The sequence below is a fragment of the Vipera berus genome, assembly GCF_964194415.1.
Source record: "Vipera berus genome assembly, chromosome: 14".
Taxonomy (NCBI): domain Eukaryota; kingdom Metazoa; phylum Chordata; class Lepidosauria; order Squamata; family Viperidae; genus Vipera; species Vipera berus.
The window spans coordinates 9,537,026-9,555,522 of NC_138217.1; the positions used below are offsets into that span (position 1 = coordinate 9,537,026).

The 18,497-nt window shown below is 46.0% G+C and overlaps 1 protein-coding gene across 1 annotated transcript in view; it reads left to right on the forward strand.

Annotated features, from left to right (window-relative positions):
• KSR2 (kinase suppressor of ras 2) overlaps window positions 1-18,497 on the forward strand; it is a 121,387-nt gene that overhangs the window by 59,417 nt on the left and 43,473 nt on the right. Inside the window, exons 6-12 of the mRNA XM_081338742.1 lie at window positions 7,231-7,300; window positions 8,106-8,189; window positions 8,956-9,023; window positions 10,171-10,289; window positions 15,587-15,755; window positions 16,665-16,706; window positions 17,887-17,953. Coding sequence (XP_081194868.1) covers window positions 7,231-7,300; window positions 8,106-8,189; window positions 8,956-9,023; window positions 10,171-10,289; window positions 15,587-15,755; window positions 16,665-16,706; window positions 17,887-17,953 — 619 coding nt within the window. The remainder of the gene's footprint in view (window positions 1-7,230; window positions 7,301-8,105; window positions 8,190-8,955; window positions 9,024-10,170; window positions 10,290-15,586; window positions 15,756-16,664; window positions 16,707-17,886; window positions 17,954-18,497) is intronic.

Here is an 18,497-nt window from a genome sequence, read left to right on the forward strand (position 1 = left end):
GCCTCAGCTAATAATCTTCCTCCATAGGTCGAGCCCAAAGGGTAGCCTTAAGCCTTGCCGATGCCTACAGAGCCAATGGTGGATGGTATAGAGTTCTGCTTGAGCAGAGGCTTGGACTAGAAGACCTCCAAGGTCCCTTCCAACTGTGTTATGCTGCTGTGATTCAGCCCTAGTCATCCCAGGTTAATTAATATGACAGACCGGGAGATGCTCCGGAGCAGGCTTTGACAGCATTGTCCTGCTTTTGCATCGGTGTGTCAGCCCCATGCTTCTCCTTGACAATCTGGCAGAGAGAAAAACAACCACGCTGGTGGAGGCCGACTAACTGGAGAAGACATCCAGATGGAAGGGGTCAAGACACCCTGGCTATTGTCTGCCCCCGGGGCCTAAGGCTTCCCTTCGGCTGGTGCCGCTGACATCAGTTATGATACAGCCTGGCTTGGATTGCCAAGCTAAGTTTTCCTCTCGGCGCCTGGGGTACTGGCACTCATCTTGAGTTGAATGGCAGCTGCTCAGAAAAATCTCCTGGGGTCCTTGGGGCGGCTCTGGCATCTGTTACCTGATGGCATCTTTTCAGGAGCTGCCAGGCAGCGGCCCTGTTTTCTTGCCCTATTTACAAGGTAGCAATAAAGGAGAATATGTGTAGCTCCGGGTTGAGATGAGGACTTCTCAGAGCCCTATGAGCTTGGTTGTTTTCTGGCAGACGTTTCATGACCCAAACTAGGTAACTAGCACTGACAATGTTACTTAGTTGGGTCATGAAACATCTGCAAGAAAACAGCCAAGCTCAGAGAGCACCAGGGACCCCATACTCCTCCTCCTCCTCCTCCGTTCCACAAACCCCATTCTCTCCTCGCACTGATAATGTTATCCACTTGGGTCATGAAACATCTGCAAGAAAGCAACCAAGCTCAGAGAGCACCAGGGACGCCATAATCATCATCCTCCTCTTTCATTCCACAAACCCCATTCCCTCCTCACACTGATAATGTTATCCACTTGGGTCATGAAACATCTGCAAGAAAACAACCAAGCTCAGAGAGCACCAAGGACCCCTATTTACAAGGCCCTTCAAGAGGAGGCAGGTCCCGTCGTTGCCCAGGTGAAAGGCATTGCATTGATCTGTTGCTTCATGCCACTCTGGTGAGACCCCACTTGGAATACCGCATCCAATCCTGGTCACTGCAATACCAAAAAGATGCTGAAATGCTAGATAGTGTGCAGAGAAGAGTGACAAAGATGATTAGGGGACCGGAGGCTAAAACATATGAAGAACGGTTGCAGGATCTGGGGATGTCTAGCCATCTGAAGAGTTGGTATTAAAGCGGGTTGGTATTAAAGCGGTCTTCCCGCACTTGAGGGACTCTCACAGAGAAGAGCAAAACAGGGGAAGTAACTGGTGGAAGATCTTTGAAGAGAGATCCAATCTAGAACTAAGGAGACGTTTCCCGAACAGCGAGAACAATTAATCAGTGGAGTACCTTTTCTGCAGAAGTTGTGGGTGCTCCATCGTTGAAGTTTTTTTTTTAAAAGAGGCCGGACAACCGTTTGTCCAGAATAGAGATGGAAGGGACCTTGGAGGTCTTCTAGTCCAACCCTCTGCTTGAGCAGGAGATCCTATACCATACCTGACCAATGGCTGTCCAGTCTCTTCTTGACAACCTCCAGCGATGGAGCACCCACAACTTCTGGAGGCAAACAGATGTTGAATTAGGGAAGTCGTCCCTATACCCCCTTGTACAGATCCTATTTTGGGCCAGAATTGTTCAACAATATGGACATGGGTTAAAACAAACATTTATTTGTTCCCCGAAGATAGTTCCAACCGATTTTTCCCCCCTATGTACATCTTTTACCCAGAAGAGGGGGAGAGAAAAAAATGAGATGCAAAACCCTCAAAGAAAGGGAACGTGACAATGTTAGACGCATCGCTTGACTGTTTTGCCACACAGACACTTTGCGAAACACTTGCTCTGTGTCAGTCATCTGAGAAGCACCTTATGCAAATCTGTAAAAGGATAAACCTTGAGGTTTTCCAACGTCTTTTGATTTGTCAGCTTTTGCCTTGAAAGATAATCACCAAAGCGAGGGAGGGAGAAAAAGAGAGACAGAGAGAGAGAGAGACAGAGAGAGACAGAGACAGACCCCTCTAGGATCTGTTTAGAATCTCCTGTCAAATTGAGATGCTCTCATAATTTGGCTGGCACCTCCTGGGACATTTTTTTGCCTTAATTGGATATCTGATGAACACCCATTTGAAGACGAAATTTGGAGGAGGTGGGCTGATTTGGGTACCTCAGAGCAATATTTTGAGAGGGGTCTCTTCTCCCTCCACTAATTGGAACAGTTTTAAAACCCATTCACTCCACTGTGGAATTTCAATACTTCTCTTTCTTTGTGGGTCGAATAACCTCACAATACAATGCAAGTCGCCCCGTTATTGCTGCAATTCCCCTTTTTATCATCAAGGAAATTGCTGCCGTTTCATCTTCTTGGGCTTAGAGAAGAAAATAGCAAATGAGCTTGCCCAGCACTCTCTCTGCAGCAGCAGCAGCAGCGTTTCAATCCTCTCCCTCTTTGCCTGGCACACCGCAAACACTGGGGGCCTTGTTAATACTTCTGATCCTCCATCCATCGCGCCTGTAATGAAGATAATTGCCTGCGAGTCACAGAGGGTTTTTCCAAGGCTTTGTGCAGAGGTCGCAATTCCGCTACACGAGATATATATACATATATATATATATATATATATATATATATATATATATATATATATATATATATATATATATATATATATATGTATGTATATGTGTATATATATGTGTATATATATGTGTATATGTGTATATGTGTATATGTATAAAAAGGTAAAGGTTCCCCCGCACATGTGTGCTAGTCGTTTCCGACTCTAGGGGCCGGTGGTCATCTCCGTTTCAAAGCCGAAGAGCCAGCGCTTGTCCAAGGACATCTCCGTGCTCATGTGGCCGGCATGACTAGACACCAAAGGCGCACGGAACGCTGTTACCTTCCCACCGTAGTGGTCCCTATTTTTCTACTTGCATTTTTACGTGCTTTCGAACTGCTAGGTTGGCAGAAGCTGGGACGAGTAACAGGCGCTCACTCTGCTACGCGGCACTCGGGATTCGACCCACCAAACTGCCGACCTTCTGATCGACAAGCTCAGTGTCCTAACCCACTGAGCCACCGCGTCCCTGTATATGTATATGTATATGTATATGTATATGTGTATATACACACATATATACACATACACACAAACACATATATATGTATATGTATATGTATACACACACACACACACACACACACACACACACACACACATATATATATGCGGAATTGCGAACTCTGGGACGCGGTGTCTCAGTGGGTTAGGACGCTGAGCTTGTCGATCAGAAGATCGGCAGTTTGGTGGGTCGAATCCCGAGTGCTGCGTAACAGAGTGAGCGCCTGTTACTCGTCCCAGCTTCTGCCAACCTAGCAGTTCGAAAGCCCGTAAAAATGCAAGTAGAAAAATAGGGGCCACTCCGGTGGGAAGGTAACAGCGTTCCGTGCGCCTTTGGCGTCTAGTCATGCCGGCCACAGGACCACGGAGACGTCCTCGGACAAGCGCTGGCTCTTCGGCTTTGAAACGGAGATGAACACCGGCCCCTAGAGTCGGAAACGACTAGCACGCATGTGCGGGGGAACCTTTACCATGTATATGTGTGTGTGTGTGTGTGTGTGTGTGTAGGTCTTGGCGTATTCGGGTCTTTTCCCGAGCAAAGCACGAAACCGAAGACACCAGCCTGAAGATGACAAGTGGGACCTCGTCGAAACGTCGCCAAGACACTCTCAATCTTACACGGGAAAAGACCCCAATATGCCAAGACCTACATACCTGTACCCATGAAAATCTACGAATATATATATATATATATATATATATATATATATATATATATATATATATATATATATATATATATATATATATATATATATATATATATATATATATATATATATATATATATATATATATATATATATATATATATATATATATATATATATATATATATATATATATATATATATATATATATATATATATATATATATATATATATATATATGGCGATGAACACCTTATAGAAAATAATTAAGTGCCTCAGCTAGTCCCCTCTTTCCGCCTCCCCGCTGTCTCTGTAAAATAGCAGGATTTAATTGAGTAAAAGTCAGTCGAAATAAAGTGTGCTAAAGCAGAGGGCTTAATTTAACTTCAGGTAAGCATCTGTAATTGCCTGGGTCCACAAAGGAGGAGGGGGGGAGGAGGGGGAAGAGAGGAGGGGGGAGGAGGGGGCAGCTGGTTCGTGGAAGGTGATCTAGCGATGAGCAAACGGCATTTCTGAAACCCAGAGCGGATCTTGAGTGGCGTAAATCGGCCGCTTTCCCAGGGCTCTTGGGCAGATAACTTTGTTTTAATGCCCAGTGATTGAGACGCCAATTCCTCCACGGAGGTAGGTGCAGGATTTTGGGACCCCAGTCTAGAAGTGCCGCTAAAATGGTTGAAATGGGTGGCAGATAAATTCAATCAAATAAATAAAACGAACGAGAGACTGGGATAAAGGGCAGGTAGAAATCCTAAGGGTTGAGCTGGGCAACCTAAGAAGCTGGGAGCAGGTGAGACCATTTGGCTTGGACCCATCAGGACTTTGACTTACAACCATCGGTTTAGCAACCGGTTCAAGTTAACGACGCCATTGGGGAAGGAAAAAAAAGACTTAGACCGTTTTTCACACTTACGTGCAGCGGTCACGTGATCACAATTCTGGCGCTTGGCAACTGACTTGTATTTGTGACGGTCGCTATGTCCCAGGGTTGTCGAGGGGGGGGGGAATCCAGATTCCTTTAACAGCCCTGTCAATAGCTTAACAACAGCAATGATTCCCTTAACAGAAAAGTCATAAAAGGAGGCAAAGTTCCCTTAACACACGTTTCACTTAGTAACATAAATTCGAGGCCCCACGGCGGTCATAACTCGAGGACTACCTGTATTTACAACCGTGGCAGCATCCCTCCGTCATGTGATTGCCGCTTGCAACCTTCCCATCCCGGCTTCCGACCAGCAAAATCAATGGGGGGGGAAACGGATTCACTTAACGACCGTGGGGGTTCACTTAACAACTGCAGTGATTTGCTTAACGACCACGGCGAAAAAAAAGGGGGTTCCAGCCAGACCATAATAAATCGCAGCCCAGGGACTGCAAGCAGTTGTAAACGGAGGCCAGTTGCCAAGAGCCCCCAATTGGTCACTTTGCCTGCACCTGCAACCTTGAGGTGTCAAAATTGGGTCCTAAGTAGCTTTTGGAGGATCCGTCGTAACTATGGCAATTGGCCGTAAGTCAAGGCCGACCTGAAAACGTGGCCTATTGGCCCGATGGGTGAGAGGCAACATAGAAACCAGGCCAAGGGGAATGCAATGGAGTCATTTAGAAAAGGACACGGCTGGCTCAATCAGGTGACCACAATGGCCGTAAGTGTGAAAAACGGTCGCAAGTCCCTTTTTTACCCGTGATGCGACTTTGAACGGCCACGAAGCAAACTGTTGTAAGCCGAGGACTTGCCTGTATGGCCAAAAGTCACCTTCCCACCTGAAGACAGAGCAAGCTTGGCATGAATTTTGGTCATTTCCCACTGATAACATCCTTCCCGGCCGGAATCGGAAGGCTAACCATACTGGCTTCCTAGCTACTCTGCAACTTTTTCTTTCTTTCTTTCTTCGGCGCGTAAAACAAACCGTCTCGCTCTCTCTAAGTTGCGGGTTTCTTACGCAGCGAAGGGAGCTTTTGCTACCCCACAGGAAATCGGATGCAAATGTAACCTTCCAAAATGGCACATCATTAAAAAAACACCTTCACCTGCCTGGGCTAGCAAACTGGGATCCGAAAGCAAACTGCGGCATTCAAAGCCTCCATAAAGATTGACTGATGTATGTAGAAAACCCTCGGGTGTGTGTGTGTGTGTCCCGCGCTGCCTCCTTGCCTGCTACAGATGGTCAAATTCCAGCAGTCCAGGTGTATACATTGCTCAGAAATGGCATTTCGGTCTTTGAGAATCCATTTGATTTTTTTTTCCCCTCCGGCGGAGGGCCCCTGGCTTAAAAAGAGAAATATAAACGGACGCCTCGCTTCGACGGTCAGCAGCCTTCTTTTAATTTGCTCTTCGAGGCAAGCCAAGTGTTTATTCTTGCAAGCAGAAATTTACAAGTCTGCAGGAGAAGGCTTCCTTCCCGTGGGTCAGGAGCAGAACCGGGGTGGTGGGGTGGGGATGAAATGTCAAGCATCTGGAGAGCCAGAGGTGTGTGTGTGTGTGTTTTGATGGAAGAATGACGTTCACCAACCCCTCTAACCCGGCGGGTGTTCAAACCACCACACAGCTGGGCATCGTGTTAAGAGAGAAGATTACCTCTTTGTGTCTTGGGCAAAGGACGCAACGGGCCTCCGCGCCACATTTTTTTCCAGTGACTTTTGTCTGTGTGTATGTGTGTGTGTGTGTCTACATTTCAAGCCCTGCCTAAATATGGATAGATTTGAGAGTGAACGCCCCCCCCGTCCCCCTCAAGAGTAGATCAGGAGAAATTAGGTAAGATTTGAGAGCAGCCATATTTTAAAAGCCAACGGTTCAGCGCTAGTTTCAGTTTAGCTGAGACAAAATGTTATCTAAATAACATCACCTGATGCTTTTAAGTCTAAACCAGGTAAACTCTTCATGTTCTCATTGCCGTAGTCACCACACTGTTTGTTGTCTGAGGGCAACTGCTGGCTGATTTTCTTTTCTTTTTTTTTTTACTCCATATATTTTATTGATTTTTTTTAAAAAAAAACATAAATCACTTAATATTTGGTAAGCAGCGTGTTTGCTGGCTTTACATTTGCCAAGAAGAATCATTAACCGTTGGTTTCCATAATCCATAATCCACACAGTACCTTTGCTTGATTTCCCTTTTTCCCCCAAAATGTCTTCTTTGCAAAACCTTGAAATAATACAGTTCTTATTATTTCGATGAAGAACAGTTACCTATATTCCCAAAAGTAATCAGAAAACTAATAGTATCACTAACCCCTGATTAACCAGATCCTCCCTATGGCCAAAGGGAAAGTGAGTTTGCCTCTTTCCCCCCCCCCCACTGAATTCTTCTTGTCTTCCTCCCCTTGTCTCCAGATACGCTGTCAGTACCTCGCTGGTCCCCACAAATTCCTCGACGGGATCTTGGAAACTCAATCAAACACAGGTATAATGAACACACACACACACACACACACACACACACACACACACACACACACACACACACACACACAAACACACGGGGGACTTGTAGAGCCTTGGTAGAGACAGCGATTGTATTTTACGATATAATTGATGCAAGAATAGCTCTTTATATCCTCCTCGTGGGCCCTCAACAAATATCACTCAGTCTTCCTGTGCATCATTCTGACTGGTAACTATGGATACTTGGGGAAACAGGAAAATAAAACAATAAGCCGATTCCTTTAGTAACCATAGTAAGCACCAGGAGAAAATGTAGGCACAAAAAGTTACTCCAAGGTGATGCAGTCATTCGGGGACAGCAGCCTGCTCTATTGTCGAAATTGAACTTCAGGCCAACTAATATTGTGTTGGTTTGGGGATTTTACTGGTGGCCGTAAAAAGTTAGCAAAGTCCCCAACTGCCCTCTTTGCCCCCCCACCCCCCACCCCCCGTGGATATATAGTTGGTTTTGACTGGCTTAAAAAAAAAATCTCACTTGCGTTAAATACTAAGAGCAAGTGAGTTGCGATTGATTTGTATGGGCTTGCTACGACAAAATCAATAAGTAATTCAGGCTTGGGTGACTGGGGAACTCAGGCCGCGGAAAGCATGGGAGATTTTGGTGAGAAATACTCATTTGGAGAAGAAGAAGCTTTTATAGACTTAACAGAGGTCAACCTCTCTCTCTTTCCTTTCTCTTTCTTTCCTTCTCTCTCTCTTTCCTTTCTCTCTCTGTCTTTCTCTCTTTTTCTCCTCTCTCTCTCTCTCTCTCTCTCTCCCTCCAGGTTTTCCACAAAGTATTGGATGTCCCAGACGTGCACTGTCTGTGGGAAAGGAATGTTGTTTGGGCTGAAATGTAAAAACTGCAAGTACGTCTCCCTTTTTGTGGGTTGTGCGTTTCCCAGACACCTAGCATACCAAACTGTTGTGGCTGGGTTGTTTGCTCCAGTGGTTAAGGCACCAGGCTAAGAACTGGGAGACTGTCAGTTCTAGTCCTGCCTTAAGCATGAAAGATGGCTGGGTGACTTTGGGCCAATCACCAGGATACGGTGAATTGTAGTCCTGCCTTAGGCATGAAAGCCGGCTGGGTGACTTTGGGCCAATCACCAGGAGACAGTGAATTGTAGTCCTGCCTTAAGCATGAAAGATGACTGGGTGACTTTGGGCCAATCACCAGGAGACGGTGAATTGTAGTCCCACCTTACGCATGAAAGCCGGCTGGGTGACTTTGGGCCAATCACCAGGAGTTGTGAGTTCTAGCCTGCCTTAGGCATGAAAGGGAGCTGGGTGAAGTTTGGGCCAATTACTGGGCGATGGTGAGTTCTAGTCCCACCTTAGCTATGAAAGCCGGCTGGTGACTTTGGGCCTGCCCCTTTCTCTCAGCCCAACCCACCTCACAGGGTTGTCGTGGCGGGGAAAATAGGAGTATTTAGGTATGTTCTTCCCCTTGAATTGTTTATAAAAAAAATATATATAGCAAAGGTGGGATATCAGCCCAATAAATAAATAAATGCAAAGAAACCCCTTTGCGCTTCTTCCGGAAGGGCGCTAATCCTCCGGCTTGACTGTTTCTGAAGTCCACCTTTCCAGGAGCTGAGCCTCAAATCAGCGCTTCCTCTGCTTGATTTCTCCTAGGCTAAAGTGCCACAACAAATGTACCAAAGAGGCCCCCCCTTGCCACCTGCTGATCATCCACCGTGGAGGTAAGAGCCACTACAGTTCCATTTCTCGTTTGCTTTGGGTCCCAGAACAAAAGGCGACGGGGTCCTCGGCTGACTTCCTACTTACGAACATTCCCCTCCCTCCTTCTTCATATTCCAATCGCCCTTCCCTTCCCAGGGCTTCCAAACCCCTCGGTCCTTGCAGTTTCTCCCTGTGCAAACTCCTTCCTCCCTCGGCTTTCTCACCAATTCTGCAAGGAAGAGTTTTGGTCTTGGGAGAGTTTACCTCTCCGGTCAGTTGGGATGACGGATGGATGGATGGATAGATAGATAGAGAGATAGATAGATAGATAGATAGGTAGGTAGATAGATAGATAATGGATGGATAGATAAGATGGATGGACGGACAGACACAGAGATATGGATGGTGATAGATAGATAGATAGATAGATAGATAGATAGATAGATAGATAGATAGATAGATAGATAGATAGATAGATAGATAGATAGATAGATAGATGGACGGACGGAGATATGGATGTGATGATAGCTAGCTAGCTAGCTAGCTAGCTAGCTAGATAGATAGATAGATAGACAGACAGACAGACAGACAGACAGACAGACAGATAGATGATGGACGGATGGACGGAGATATGGATGTGATGATAGATAGATAGATAGATAGATAGATAGATAGATAGAGATGGATGGATGGATGGATAGATAAGATGGATGGACGGACAGACAGACAGAGATATAGATAGATAGATAGATAGATAGATAGATAGATAGATAGATAGATAGATAGATAGATAGATAGATAGATAGACGATGGACGGACGGACGGACAGAGATATGAATGTGATGATAGATAGATAGATAGATAGATAGATAGATAGATAGATAGATAGATAGATAGATAGATAATCTTTATTGTCATTTTTTCCTGTGGACACAAAGGCACACATTAAAAACGAAATTTAGTTGCTTGCTCTCAAAGCGTGCACGTACATAACACACATTTAAACATACCATATATGTTTATGATAATGATGTTTACGATATGATAAAATTACAGATTGCGGAAGGTGGGCTATTACGCTCCGCCTCTTTTCTTTATTTTTATTTTCCTCTTCTCCAGCCTTTTCTCTTTCTTTCTCTCTCTCTCTCTCTTTTGTTTTTGATTCAGCAAGATTAGTCCGGACAGAATCCGTGCCATGTGACATCAACAATCCGCTGCGAAAACCCCCCAGATATTCAGATCTGCACATCAGCCAGACGCTCCCCAAAACCAACAAAATCAACAAGGTGAGGCGGCCGCAAGGGCACCTAGCCAAAGAAGCGCTTATGGCGACTTAACCGAATTAAAAGCCTGTTTTAAGTCGAAGGTACGAAATGGTCCTTCCTTTCGTTGCCAAAGCTGCTTGTGGCTCTTGATCGTTGAGCTGTGACTGGAGAGGAAATGGGCAGCTGGGCAGCTGTGCTGAGTCGGGGGTCAGCCAGCAGCCACCGTGGAACTAAACCATTAAGGGGCGCCAAGGCTGGATTCGAAACTCTGCTTGTCTGCCAGCAAATTCCTAAGTCGTTGGAGCATGGCTCTCATACCACTGATTATTAAAATTCTGCTCTCCCCCCCACCAAAAAAACCCCCACACAAATAAATCAAAATAAATCAAAAAGATTCAGACAGAAATGGACCACACGTTTTCAGAGCACCAGAGTTAAAGACGAGAAACAATGGTTGGAAACTGATCAAAGAGAGAAGCAGCTTGGAATTAAGGAGAAACTTCCTGACAGTGAGGACAATCAACCAGTGGGACAGCTTTGCCTCCAGAAGTCGTGGGCGCTCCATCGCTGGAGATTTTTAAGAAGAGGCTAGACCAGGGGTAGGCAACCTCGGCTCTTTTATGACTCATGGACTTCAACTCCCAGAATTCCTGAGTCAGCATAGCTATGCTGACTCAGGAATTCTGGGAGTTGAAGTCCATGAGTCATAAAAGAGCCGAGGTTTGCTTACCCCTGGGCTAGAGAGTCACTTGTCTGAGATGGTATAGGTTCTCCTGCTTGAGCAGGGGGCTGGACTAGAAGACCTCCAAGATCCCTTCCAGCTCCATTCTATTCTATTCTATTCCTTCCCTCTTTTACCCCTTCCTTCCTTCCTTCCTTCCTTCCTTCCTTCCTTCCTTCCTTCCTTCCTTCCTTCCTTCCTTCCTTCCTTCCCTAGCCTAGCCTAGCCTAGCCTAACCTTGGGATGGAATGTGCCAGTTTCATGCCAGTCCAATTTTTGCCGGAGGGGTTTTTGTTTTTATTTTTAAATTGTACCTCCGAAAAACAATCTGAAAGAGCGTCCTTTGTATCAAAAAGCCAATCCGTGGCCCTCTCGCCATAAAATACATCTTTTCCCAAGCTTCACTTTAGATTTGTTGTTTTTTTTTGTTTGTTTTTTCCAAGCAAGGAAACAGATTCGTGCAGGGACTTGAAAGGAAGAGAACTCTGAATGATCAAAGGCGAAACAGATCTGAAGGGAAAAGAGAAAGCAGTAATAAACTTTATTCATCCCTCCTTAATCATCTTTGTAGCTGCAAGGGAGTAGATTCGGTGGACCCGTAGGGTTCAAGGAGCTCAGATAAAATAAAATAATGCAAAATAAAAAATAAAATTAAATAAAGTAAAGTAAAATAAGTAAGATACAAAATAAAATAATAAAATAATAAAAAATAAAGTAAAATAAGTAAAATAACTAAAATACAAAATAAAATATAAAATAAAGTACAATAAGTAAAATAAAGATACAAAATAAAATAAAATAAATCAGGAAGCAGGTTTCCAATATTTGAGAGGGGGACAATCTATTCCCCTAAAGCGCCCGAAGGCGGGACAAGAAGCAACGGATGGAAACCAGTCAAGGAGAGAAGCAACCTAGAGCTAAGGAGGAATTTCCTGACAGTGAGGACAATTAACCAGTGGAACGACTTGCCTCCAGAAGTGGTGAATGCTCCAACACTGGAAGTTTTGAAGAAGAGACTGGATAGCAAATTTGTCCCGAATGGTATAGGGCCTCCTGCTTGAGGAGGGGGTTGGACTAGAAGACCTCCAAGGTCCCTTCCCAACTCTTCTTGTTATTCTGTATTCTTCTATAAATAAGCAAATAAACCACCTTCTTCGCTTGCCATGGCAACCAGGCCTGCAACAAAAGTGCAAAGGAATAGAGAAGAAATTGGCCAAGACCTCTTCTTCCCCCCCCCCGCCCTCCCCCCAGCTTTGAAACATTATCATCCTGTTTTCTTCCTGGTCTGTTCAGCCATCTGGAGAGGGCCAGAGCACAGCAGTTGGCTTGCTGGATTTCCACTCATGCCTGCCAATTCGACTCGAGATCTCAGCAAATCTGGTTGGTGCGAAATAAAAACCCATTGGGGGTTGAGACAAGAAGTCTCAGCCCAATGGGATCCCATCTTACAGTCCAGACTAGAACTCACCTCCTGGTGATTGGTCCAAAGTCACCCAGCCAGCTTTCATCGCTAAGGCAGAACTAGAACTCACCGTCTCCTGGTGACTGAGCCAAAGTCACCCAGCCAGCTTTCATGGCTAAGGCAGGACTAGAACTCACAGTCTCCTGGTGATTGGCCCAAAGTCAGCCAGCCAGCTTTCATGGCTAAGGCAGGACTAGAACTCACCGTCTCCTGGTGATTGAGCCAAAGTCACCCAGCCAGCTTTCATGGCTAAGGCAGGACTAGAACTCACAGTCTCCTTGAGATTGGCTCAAAATCATCCAGCCAGCTTTCCTGTGTAAGGTGGGACTAGAACTCACCGTCTCCTTGTAACTGGCCCAAACCACCTGGCTGGTTTTCATGCGTTTGGGGGAGACTAGAACTCACCATCTCCTGGTGATTGGCCCAAAACCACCCAGCTGGGTTCTCCAGAGTTTTATTTTGTCCAGTATTTTGTTTTTTCTGGTTTTTCCCCCCGAAATCCAAGCTTCTGTTAAGAGTGGCCAAACAGAGAAAGTGGCATATTTTTGACAGCCATCAGAACGTCGTATGTGAAAACCTGTTGCTGGCTACATTCGCAGCTCAAAATAGAGAGAGCCTGTCGTGCAAAAACCCATTTTCAGCCTCGTTTGCATCCAATTTGCATTCCACCTGCCTGGCATTTGTACAAATCCCTCCGTCGTCTCCCGGCTACTTCCCAGCTTCGCTCTCCTTTTCCTTTCTGGAATGTGCAACAATGTGCAGTCTGAATGAAGGCGCAGGCTTTAAACCCGACTGCCTTTGGCAGAACCAGAACAACCAATTTGGAAGGGACCTCGGTGGTCTCCTACTCCAGCCCGCTACTCAAGCAGGAAAACCCTATATACCATGCCAGACAAGTGGCTGCCCAGTCTCTTCTTGAAAACCTCCACACACAATACTTCGGGAAGTGAGTTCTAGTCCCGCTTTAGGCCTGAACGCTGGCTGGGAGACTCTTGGAGCTCTAGTCCAGACTGTAAATGGGATCTCATTGGACTAAGACTCCAGGAGTCAACATGCTTGACGCTTGCTTGGTCTTGTCCGATAATGTAGAACTTTGGCTTTGACCTTCAAGGACTCCTGCCTCACGCAGGAGATTGAACAAGAAGACCTGTCTGAGACGGTATAGCAGACATGTCAAACACAAGGCCCGGGGGCCAGATCCGGCCCGTGAAGTGGTTTCATGTGGCCCGCGAAGCCAACCTGGAAACAGGGAACGGCCCCCGCTGCCTTGGCCCTGGCCCAGAGACCCTCCTTCTGCCAGAGACCCTCAGATCTGTCCCACTCCTGCCCAGGTCCCTATAGGCACCCTTGATGCGAATGATGTAGAGCTGGCCACGCCCACCCAGTAGGCCATACGCACTTTAGCCACGCTCACCCAGTAGGCCACGCCCACCCAGGCCATACCCACCCGGCCCCCTGAGGGCAACCGCAATGCTGATGCGGCCCTCAATGAAATTGAGTTTGACACCCCTGCGGTATAGGTTCTCCTGCTTGAGCAGGGGGCTGGACTAGAAGACCTCCAAGGTCCCTTCCAGATTCCATTCCATTCCGTATTCCATTCCATTCCATTCCATTCCATTCCATTCTACTCTAGTCTACTCTAGTCTACTCTAGTCTACTCTACTCTAGTCTACTCTACTCTACTCTACTCTACTCTACTCTACTCTACTCTACTCTACTCTACTCTATTCTATTCTATTCTATTCTATTCTATTCTATTCTCTGTTTTCTATTCTATTCTATTCTAATTCTAATTCTAATTCTAATTCTAATTCTAATTCTAATTCTAATTCTAATTCTAATTTTAATTCTAATTCTAATTCTATTATTACCTCCAAGGTCCTTTCCAGCCCCATGATTCTATGATCCTTGCTTCCTCTTTGATTACTCTGACACCTGGGCGCTTCGAAGTAGAACCCCTCCAATTCCCCCTTCCCCCCCCCTCTCTCTGCTGACTCCAAAATCCGGTGAAAGAGGGCAAGTGAATAAGCAGGAATCGCTCTGTGAAGAAAAGAGAGATACAGATGGAGACCTGCCTGAGGGTACCTCCCCATCTTCCTAATTAATTTGAAGTCCCCCTCATCTTCTGCCAACTCCTAAGCTCTCTTTGCCAGCGTTAGGAACTCTTGTTCGCCACGGGGTCATCAAACAGTTGGCAGGCAGCTGCCCCTTAGAGCTGCGTCAAGGATGTGCAGCCTCGTGCGAAGCGCCCGTCTGTCGCCCCTTATCGCAAAATGCCCTCGCTTGCCCCTTTAAGTTAAATGGCCCGTGAGGAGTGATGGATGAGGAAATAACCGGAGCCAGGTTGGATCCCCCAGAGGGGACACAATGGGCTTTCCCTGCCTCCCTTTTCTCCACCCCAAAGGTCTAACATGCCCGCCTGCTGTCCCGGTGTAGCTTTACTACCAGGAAGCACCAGGTGGAGGTTTACTACCCAAATACGTGGTGAGAATTTCCTACTGTATGGGCAAGATGAGCTGAGAGCTGGGCAGCCTCCTAGCTAGTTAAAGAAATCCTAATTCTCCCCCCCTCCCCCCCTCTCTCTTTCTCTGTCCCTTTCTCTCTTTCTTTTTACATTCTCTCTCTCTGTTTCTCTCTCTCTGTCCCTTTCTGTCTTTCTTTTACGTTCTCTTTCTCTCTCTCTCCCTTTTTCTTTTGTACTGTTTTTCTCTGTTTTTCTTTCCGTGTCTCTCTCTGTCCTTTTCTCTTTCTTTTGTTCTCTCTCTCTCTCTCTGTTTTTCTCTCTGTCTGTCCCTTTCTCTCTTCCTTTCTTTTTCACTCTCTCTCTCTCTCTCTCTGTTTCTCTCTCTCTCTCTCTCTCTCTCTCTCTCTCTCTCTCTCTCTCTCTCTCTCTCTCTCTCTCTCTCTCTCTGTCCACAAGTCATAAAAGGGCCAAGTTTGAAGACCCCTGCGGTAGAGAATAACCACCTTCCTTAGCAATGCAGTTTCTGATCCCACTTGAGGTCATAAGTTGAGGACTACCTGTAGATCTTTTGGGGAAGCCCAAACTGAAGACATTCAGGCTTCCTTTGTCAATGTGTGCAACATTGACGTGCTTGTTGAGTGCTCACCCAGCTGTTGTTCCTTCCCTTGTAGGATCACATTCCAGTGCCCTACCAGCCTGATTCCAGCAGCAATCCCTCCTCCACAACGTCGTCCACTCCTTCCTCACCAGCTCCTCCCCTGCCACCCAGTGCCACGCCACCTTCGCCCTTGCACCCCTCCCCGCAGCTCACGTGGCAACAAAAACAGTCCAATTTGCCAGGTAAGTGAGATCTATTCAGTAACAATTCAGTCACGATTAGGCTGCCAGCGATCCTAGTGCAGGCGAAGGAGTGGCAGAATCTGGGGGGCAGAGTCAAAAGAGGAATCCCTACATAGCCATGGGAACCTCCTTTGAACTCTGCCGATCCTTAACTAATTCCAAACAGGCGCTAACCATTCGTTGAGAAGATTGCTAGGCACAGTCACCAGTAGCAAGAAATCACTTTAATTGGATTTTGACATGTGGACCTGGTTTTTTTTCATATAACATAGGTATGCTTTATGGCAGTGATGTTAAACCTTTTAGAGACCGAGTGCCCAAACTGCAACCCAAAACCCACTTATTTATCGCAAAGTGCCAACATGGCAATTTAACCTGAATACTGAGGTTTTAGTTTAGAAAAAAAACAACTCATACATTAACACCTTTTGTCTTAAAAGAAAAACACAATAACAAAGCTGTCAATGATACAAACAACTTTTTACTGAAAGATAAAAGTTTGCATTTGGCGTGCTTTGGAACAATTCATGTGATTTTGGCTGTTGTATGCATGCTGATAATTTGTCAAACCTTGGCTTATACTTTGTTAGTTTGAGAGCAACACGTGCAGCACTCAGGTCATCTGTTAGTCTGTTTCTGGTGTCAGATTTGATATAATTCAAAACTGGAAACAGCTCGCTCGCTCCGGAGGCTTGTTTTGGCTAGGAAGGGGCTTGAGAAATGGCTTTCTCCTGCGAAAACTTAGCCAAAGAGCGCGCCGTGCGTGCCCACAGAGAGGGCTGCTTTGAGCAGAGGGTTGGACTAAAAGACCTCCAGGGTCCCTCCCAGCTCTAGGATTCTTTGTTCTGTTCAGAAATGGAAGCCCTGCTAATCCCTTATTCCTCCTAAATTGTCTTTTCACTCTTCCAGCTTCTCACTACTACAAGTACAAGCAGCAATTCATTTTTCCAGGTAAGTGTTCGCGAACAGTCACAAGACTGCTTCTAACCGGGAGGCTTTTAGAAAATCCGAACGTTTTTACCTGCACGTACCCAGGGATATCCATGATTATCCATGGAAAAATAGAGCCGTTGCTGGGATTCTTGTCAAATCCCTTCCTTTTTGCCTCAATAAACCTCATTGAAGAGAATTCTCTGAGTGAGGTGTTCGGTTTAGGTTTCTGCCAAACACCCTGGCAAATTGGGTCTCACCGGCTCCAAAGAAAAAAAAAAGGAAGGAAGGAAGGAATAATTGGAATACAGGAAAGGGGTGATGGAGAGCATCTGGACCAGGTTGCGTTCTGGTTATTATTACTATTATGGTTGGTTGCACTGCCAGCCAGATGTTTAGACTGGATTGGGCAGTTTTATCGACTTATCGAGTCCCTCCCAAGGACCTGAGATAAGCAGATGTTGCTTAATAATATGAAAGGTCTCGTTGCAGGATGTAAGCCATTCAGAATCAAGCTGCCTTTCGCAATTGACCAGTGGGGATTTTGTCAATGCCGGCAGAGTACAAGTGTTGCTCCGGTCGTTTTGGGATTGCACCCAAGGTGCCTATGACTTATCGGCACTACATATTGCAGCAGGCCAACTCGCTAAAATAATTTCGCCATTAGGGTTTTATATCATCTTCATAACACACCCAGCCATTGCTGAAGTGATACAAAACCCATCCTGCTTATTATAATTTTGACAGAACAACGGTTGGGTGACTTCAGAAGAGAGCAGAAATAGCCGGTGGGGAAATGATCTGTGATAGCATGTAGCCACGAGGCGAGTCTCCCCAGGGGTCATTTGAGTGACAACCCAGAAGATTCGCTCTGAAATTTCCCAATAAGTCCACTGTTCCAGATCCGGGATGCTGTTTACTTTCCCATTTGATTCTGCTCCCCTTTCTACGCAATTCCCAACGTAGCTCCAGTTCTGAGGCAAGGATTCTCGGCGGAATGAAATGGTTGCCCATTTAATTTCAAAAATGCTTTTCTCAGGGCAGGTTTCACCAGTCCAAAGTGGCAATGCTATGTTGGCTTGTGAGAAACAGCAGCCCGAATTTCACCGATTGTTTGAGCATCTTTTTTTTGGGGGGGAGGTGTCCTTCTGAGAGCGCCCCATCACCCACGTCTCTGAACAGGATTTCCTTTTCTTTCCAGATGTTGTGCCTGAGATGCCCAACCGGCCACCTCAAGTTGTCCTCCATCCCGTGAATTCAGACCCAATGTAAGTGTCTCCCTGTGTGTCCTCCTCTTTGGAAACATGGTCCAACCCATCTTTAGAAATTATTTCTCCTGTTCCTCCTTCTCCTCCTCCTTCTTCTCCTCCTCCTTCTCCTCCTTCTCCCTCTCCTCCTCCTCCTCCTCCTTCTCCTTCTCCTCCTTCTCTTTCTCCTCCTCCTCCTTCTTCTCCTTCTCCTCCTCCTCCTCCTCTTCCTTCTTCTCCTCCTCCTCCTTCTCCTTCTCCTCCTCCTCCTCCTTCTCCTTCGCCTCCTCCTTCTCCTTCTCCTCCTCCTCCTCCTCCTTCTTCTCCTCTCCTCCTCCTTCTCCTTCTCCTCCTCCTCCTCCTCCTCCTCCTCCTCCTCCTCCTCCTCCTCCTCCTCCTCCTTTCATACTACTTTCTTTGGAAAAACAAAGCTAGTTTCCTAAATGGCAGAGAACAGAAGGCCACATCCAATGTTTATATGTTACTTATAAGTAAGGGTGTAGGTCTATACATAAGTTGTATATAGTATGTTTTAAATGCACGTTATGTATGGGTACACTTTGAG